The sequence below is a fragment of the Bactrocera dorsalis genome, chromosome 1 (genome assembly GCF_023373825.1).
Source record: "Bactrocera dorsalis isolate Fly_Bdor chromosome 1, ASM2337382v1, whole genome shotgun sequence".
Taxonomy (NCBI): Eukaryota; Metazoa; Arthropoda; class Insecta; order Diptera; family Tephritidae; genus Bactrocera; species Bactrocera dorsalis.
The window spans coordinates 85,713,775-85,721,081 of NC_064303.1; the positions used below are offsets into that span (position 1 = coordinate 85,713,775).

Here is a 7,307-nt window from a genome sequence, read left to right on the forward strand (position 1 = left end):
TACTTATGAAATTTAGCTTCAAAGACACGATAGGAAATCAGTTTTGCATCGAATTATCAGTAGCGTTGAAATTTAATTTATTTTAAGAATCCTAAACGGAGAAAGTCGTGTTAATCCGGGATAACCATCAACATCGACTGCAAAATGAATCAATTTAAAGAAGGCAATGCTATGTATTTGGTGGCATCAGAAGGGTGTGCTAAATAATGAGCTTCTAAAACCTGATAAAACTGTTAATACTAATCGCTACAAACAATAAATAATCAATTCGAAACATGCATTGACCGATAGCTTGCTAAAATGGGCCTGAAGACACGGCAAAATAATTTTGTTACATGACAATACCCCTGCACTAAAGCAAAATCGGTTCAGGGTACAAACAAAGCACTTCGCACGAAGCTGCTTTCCACTCGCCGACTTGACCCCTTCCGTTTTTCATCGATGGGGCATGCATTGGCTGAGCCGCACTTAGATTCCTACGCAGAAGTCGAAAATGGGTGTCTGATTGATTTGTTTCAAAAGACGAACATTTCTAGTGGCTAATTTATTTTTGGTATTTTTACTTTCCAATTTAAAAATAGTATTTAATTTTCACAAAAAAAGCTCATTTCATATCGTTACTCCTCGATTTAAAACATAATTCGCCCAAATAATTGATTCAGTGCGGTCAAATATATATCATTTCCGGGAAGTATTTTTCAGCGACTAACATCTTTTTGCAAAACTAGTAAAATGTGTTCGATTCACCACCCTCTAACATATAGCAAAACGTATATTAATATTTAAAGTCTTGCTCTAGCTTTACAATGTTTAACCACTACCGGGTATAAACAGTTGCTAACTTATTAATAAACAACCCATTTATGTATATTAAGGCGTTTATAAAACCATTAAAATCCTACGCAACATTATTCTTTAGTATGGATACATTCTTCGCAATATTTCTAACGGTTAACCCTTGTACCAAAGCACCATGGAATGACATCACCAGGCTTTGTTAGACACGTGGGTAGTTTGCCCTAACAGAACAGTATTTCACGCTATTAAACTATAATTCAAACTTCCAGCTTTTAATAAATATAATAAGAAAATTAAATCTATTTACAAGCCCTGCATACGCTTGCCTGCAAGAATGTATATAGATGTGAGCATAAAATTCGAATAAATATTTATTTAATAAGAGTTAGTAAGTTTAGCGTTACAAAAGCTTACATTTTTTGCTTGACGCCATAAAAGCTTTCACTGAAACTGATTGCATCATAAAATTTTCATACAATAAAAGTTGTAAAAAGCAATAGAAAGCCATTAATGGCTTGTATTGAAAAGGGTCGTTGCCACTGTGAGGGAGAGATTGACATGTTAATCAGGGTCTTTGTTGCTACTGTTGACAACGGTTTATGAATCTAAAGTAGAGTAATAATAATCAACAAAACTAAGTAAATTTCCGAGTCTTTGGGCAGTTAAAGCCGAACAATTTCGTCACATTACTTTAACTCAACTTCCACCATGTCTATAAGAATTCCATTTTAGAGATCTGTACACAATTAGTAAATTTTTGTTGTGCAGCAAGTTTATCATAGCTACTTGCAAAGATAATAAACTTTTCCCCAATTCCATAAGACTTTTAGTTTTTTTTCTATCCTGCCCGCCAATGAAGAAAAATCGTAAAAATCGCTCGACAAAGTTTTCGCTTTCGGCCCAAGCGCTTATATCAGCTAGACGCTCGGTCACCATTTCCCTTCTAAAGGGTGATTTTTTAAGAGCTTGATAACTTTTTTTAAAAAAAAAACGCATAAAATTTGCAAAATCTCATCGGTTCTTTATTTGAAACGTTAGATTGGTTCATGACATTTACTTTTTGAAGATAATTTCATTTAAATGTTGACCGCGGCTGCGTCTTAGGTGGTCCATTCGGAAAGTCCAATTTTGGGCAACTTTTTCGAGCATTTCGGCCGGAATAGCCCGAATTTCTTCGGAAATGTTGTCTTCCAAAGCTGGAATAGTTGTTGGCTTATTTCTGTAGACTTTAGACTTGACGTAGCCCCACAAAAAATAGTCTAAAGGCGTTAAATCGCATGATCTTGGTGGCCAACTTACGGGTCCATTTCTTGAGATGAATTGTTGTCCGAAGTTTTCCCTCAAAATGGCCATAGAATCGCGAGCTGTGTGGCATGTAGCGCCATCTTGTTGAAACCACATGTCAACCATGTTCCACCAGCGTACAAACCACACCAAACAGTGCATTTTTCGGGATGCATGGGCAGTTCTTGAACGGCTTCTGGTTGCTCTTCACCCCAAATGCGGCAATTTTGCTTATTTACGTAGCCATTCAACCAGAAATGAGCCTCATCGCTGAACAAAATTTGTCGATAAACACATTTCGAACCGAACACTGATTTTGGTAATAAAATTCAATGATTTGCAAGCGTTGCTCGTTAGTAAGTCTATTCATGATGAAATGTCAAAGCATACTGAGCATCTTTCTCTTTGACACCATGTCTGAAATCCCACGTGATCTGTCAAATACTAATGCATGAAAATCCTAACCTCAAAAAAATCACCCGTTAGAATCGACAATATATCGAATTCGTATCTATAACTTTGGGGATATATTGTTACATAATTTTTAAAGAGATTTCAGCAAAAAAATCGATTTTTTTAAGCTTCTAAAGCAGGCTCTCCCTTTAAATTCAATTTCCGGAATAGCCTTCAATGTGCTTATGTTTAATTTCTTCAGTAGACTCAAAAGGTTTGCCCGTAGCGATCGTTTGAGTTTGTTGACTAGCTGGAAGTCACACGGAGCTAAATGAGGTGAATAGAGTAGTTGCTGCATGATATTATAAGCGAAAATTTGGCAAAAAACTTACGAAATATGTGACAGTGCATTATCGTGATGCAAAAATCAAGAGGTGTCGGCCTATACTTCCGGCCTCTTACAAATAGCTTTACGCAAACGACGCATAACTCTCAAATAGCATTTCTTGTTGACAGTTGACCTCGATAATCGAAAGAAACCTTCAACATAATCTTTAGTTTTGACTTGCTTTGATTTGCGTTTTTCGGCTTCGCCATTGCCACGATATTCGGCCGATTGATCGTCTGTTTTCAGGTCGTAAGTATAGATCCAAGACTCATTGTCAGTATTTATATGTTTCATAATATCCTGATAGTCACAAAGCAATTTTTCACATAGTTAATTCCACATTTTTTTTCGAAAAAATTTAGTGATTTTGGAACCATCGTGCTTTCACTTTTCTTAGGCTGAAATGATCTTTCAAAATGGTTTTCACTGATGCTTCCGATATTTCAATGACGCCAGTAAGATCTGTAACTCTTAATCGTCGATTCTTAAGCACCACCTTGTTTTATTTTATTGACGTGTTGATCATCAGTTGATGTTGATGGCCGCCTGGACGTGGTTCGACCATGTTTGAATAATTTTTACCAATAAACAAGTAAGGAAGGGCTAAGTTCGGGTGTCACTGAACATTTTATACTCTCGCATGATAAAGTGATAATCGAGATTTCATTATCCGTCATTTACATTTATTTTGCTGTAAAATTAATTAGAATTAAATTTTGAGAGATTTACCGATATTTTCGGTGAAAAATTAGTTTAAGTTAGGTTAGGCACTGAGTTTTTCGTGTTCGATATAAGGGACCTTGAAAAGTTATAGTCCGATCACGACAATTTTTCCACAAGGGATACCTCAGCTCAAATACCGTATTTGTGTAAAGTTTTATTCCGCTATCATCATTGGTTCCTAATGTATATATTATACAGAGAAGGCAGAAGATGGAATTCAAAAAAGCGTTGAATTGGAAGAAGGCGTGGTTGTGAACCGATTTCACCCATATTTCGTACATGTCATTAGGGTGTTAGGAAAATATTATATACCGAATTTCATTGAAATCGGTAGAGTAGTTCCTGAGATATGGTTTTTGGTCCATAAGTGGGCGACGCCTCGCCCATTTTCAATTTTTAAAAAAAGCCTGGGTGCAGCTTCCTTCTGCCATTTCTTCCGTAAAATTTAGCGTTTCTGACGTTTTTTGTTAGTCGGTTAACGCACCTTTAGTGATTTTCAACATAACCTTTGTATGGGAGGTGGGCGTGGTTATTATCCGTTTTCTTTCATTTTTGAACTGTATATGGAAATGCCTGAAGGAAACGACCCTATAGAGTTTGGTTGACATACCTATACCCCGGACCCCGGACAGACAGACATCCGGATTTCACCTCTACTCGTCACCCTGATCACTTTAGTATATAAATATAACCCTATATCTGACTCTTTTAGTTTTAGGACTTACAAACAACCGTTATGTGAACAAAACTATAATACTTTCCTTAGCAACTTTGTTGCGAGAGTATAAAAACACTTACTGGCGACGAAAAATTGTTACCGAAGGCCTTTTCCAACATCCTGAACATATCGGAATCAGAAGGGAACTTCTTTGTTGAATAATTACCCGAATCAAAAAGGTCGCAGAATGCACTTTATGTTCTGCAAGAAGACAAGCGTTTACTAATCACGGATGATTAAAAGATGTTACTGATAGTCCTAGAAAAAAATATTTCGAGGAATGGGGTTTCAAATCAAACAAATAAGGAAGGGCTAAGATCAGGTGTCACCGAAGATTTTATAATCTCGCATGATAAAGTGATAATCGAGATTTCATTATCCGTCATTTACATATTTTTTTATTTTGCTGTAAAATTAATTAGAATTAAATTCTGAGAGATTTACCGATATTTTCGGTGAAAAATTAGGTTTGGTTAGGTTAGGCACTGAGTTCTTCGTGTTCGATATCGGGAACCTTGAAAAGTTATAGCCCGATTACGACAATTTTTCCACAAGGGATCCCTCAGCTCAAATACCGTATTTGTGTAAAGTTTTATTCCGCTATCATCATTGGTTCCTAATGTACATATACAGCGCACGCTCGCTATTGTGAACACTCTATAGTTCGAACACCCCATAATGTGAACAGACTTTTTTATGCATTGACTACTCTATAATGTGAACAAACCCAAAAGGCTCTATAATATGAACAAAAGACGTTAAAGTATTTGAATGTGGTTTACACAGATCTCAGCTAATTCTGAATTTGGGGAATCCCCTAATTGTAGAATAAGACTCTGATTTGTATTGCATGTACTGCGTAGAATGCTTCAGTTGCAATTTTGTATTCGCGTGGAGTGTTTCGTTTTAGATTTTCTGTTAAAAATGAATTCTAAAAAACACACGTTTTTGACATTGAAGCAAAAAGCTGATATTCTCGATTCTTTAAAAAGAGGCTCATCTATGACGTTCTTAGCAAAGAAATATAATGTTGCTAAATCAACAATTTGTGGAATCAAAGCAAAAAAAAAGTGATTTTAATGTTCGTGAACAACACATACTCGGGACCTGGACAAAGAAGAACTCTGCGTCCTTCAGAGCTGCCCAAAATGGCGAAAGCTCTTTATCGTTGGTTTATCAAAATGCGGAATAAAAACTGTCCAGTAAGTGCCTTAATGTTGAAAGAAAAGGCCAAAGTACTGCATGCACAAGGAAAGGAAAATGAATCTAACTTCAACGCTAGTGATGGATGGCTTCAAGGATTTAAAAAAAGGTACGGTATTCGACTGCTGCAAATATCAGGCGAAAAACTATCTTCGCTGCCTCAGCTCGTGGATCCATTTAAGGAAAAACTTAGAGCTAAAATGGCCGAACTGGAGCTGTGTAACGACCAGTTATATAATGCTGATGAGTCAGGCTTATTCTGGAAACTTCTGCCAGAAAAAACGTACGTGTCCAGCATGGAAAAGAGAGCCCCAGGCGTTAAGTCGGAAAAGCAGCGAATCACGTTTTTATGTTGCTCAAACGCCACTGGATCTCATAAACTGAAACTTTTGGTAATTGGAAAGGCAAAGAATGTACGCTGCTTTAAAAACTTTCAATGGCCCACAGACTATAAGAGCTCAAAATCCGCCTGGATATCGTCGGCTGTTTTCAAGGAATGGTTTCATGAGTCCTTCGTTCTATAGGTGAGGATTTATTTTGTATTTTGTTAAAGGAGAAAGGTTTGCCAATTAAAGCTCTACTCCTAATCGACAACGCTCCTTCTCACCCAAATGAAGCTCAGCTGGCAACGGAGGATGGACAAATTTTGGCAATGTTTATGCCACCAAACGTTACTCCCCTCATCCAACCAATGGATCAAAATGCCATAAAGATCACAAAGTTGCATTACAGAAACAGCCTTTTAGCCTCAATAGCAGCTACAAACTCCAATTTTCGATGAAAAAAATTACTTTACGAAGAGCTATAAATCTTTTGGATGTCGCTTGGAGTCGTGTCAGCGAAGTAACATTAGCTAATTGCTGGAAAAATATTTTAAATTTTACGGCAGATGATGACGATCCCGAAGATAGTGTTCCGCTCGCAGTTTTAAAAGAAAAAATGGGGAGCTGAACTTCGCGCCTTGATGAGCAATACCGTCGATCTCCTTAACAGTTTGAATGCTGAGGTTTGTTCGTTTTCGCAGAATCGCACAAAGATAAGTATGCAGGTTATTGAAAATAATTTTCTTATTAACCATTTCAGGCTGAATTAACGCTACCAGGCGTTCATGAATGGAACGAATTGAAGGTGATAATGCAAATGACGAGCATGAAGAAGAAGACGATTCCGATGAAGGCAGCGTATCGGAGGTAGAGGAGAGAATTAAGCGGACTGAAGCAGTTGAAATTTTCAACAAGGCGATAAGGTGGGCTGGTCATGAAGACGTCGATCCAAATGATGTAAATGTACTAAGACGTCTAAGAGATAAAGCTGTGCTCCAACTTTTAGAAACGCAGAAGATACAGAAAAGGATGACTGATTTTTTCAAATAAAACCTAGATTTTGTATAATATGTGTTACGTAAAAATGTATATGTAATGAAAACATGAATAAAATGTGAATTCCAATATATAAATACGTACTATCCTATTCTGTTGGAGCATTCCATAATGTGAACACTTTCGATAATGTGAACTGCCTTGGTTTTAATTAGGTCAGATTATCAAGCGTGCGCTGTATGTATATTATACAGAGAAGGCATAAGATGGAATTCAAAATAGCGTTGAATTTAAAGAAGGCGTGGTTGTGAACCGATTTCGCCCATATTTCGTACATGTCATCAGGGTGTTAAGAAAATATTATATACTGAATTTCATTGAAATCGGTCGGGTAGTTCCTGAAATATGGTGTTTGGTCCATAAGTGGGCGCCACGCCCATTTTCAATTTAAAAAAAAAACCTGGGTGCAGCTTACTTCTGC

The 7,307-nt window shown here is 37.0% G+C and overlaps 1 protein-coding gene across 1 annotated transcript; it reads left to right on the forward strand.

Annotated features, from left to right (window-relative positions):
- Positions 1-4,935: 4,935 nt before the first annotated feature.
- Positions 4,936-7,072, forward strand: LOC125780333 (jerky protein homolog-like). Its single transcript, XM_049462524.1, is given in 3 exon segments — positions 4,936-6,043; positions 6,046-6,513; positions 6,591-7,072. Coding segments are annotated over 2 exon segments (903 nt in total). The 5' UTR covers positions 4,936-5,383; the 3' UTR covers positions 6,289-6,513; positions 6,591-7,072.
- Positions 7,073-7,307: the final 235 nt, after the last annotated feature.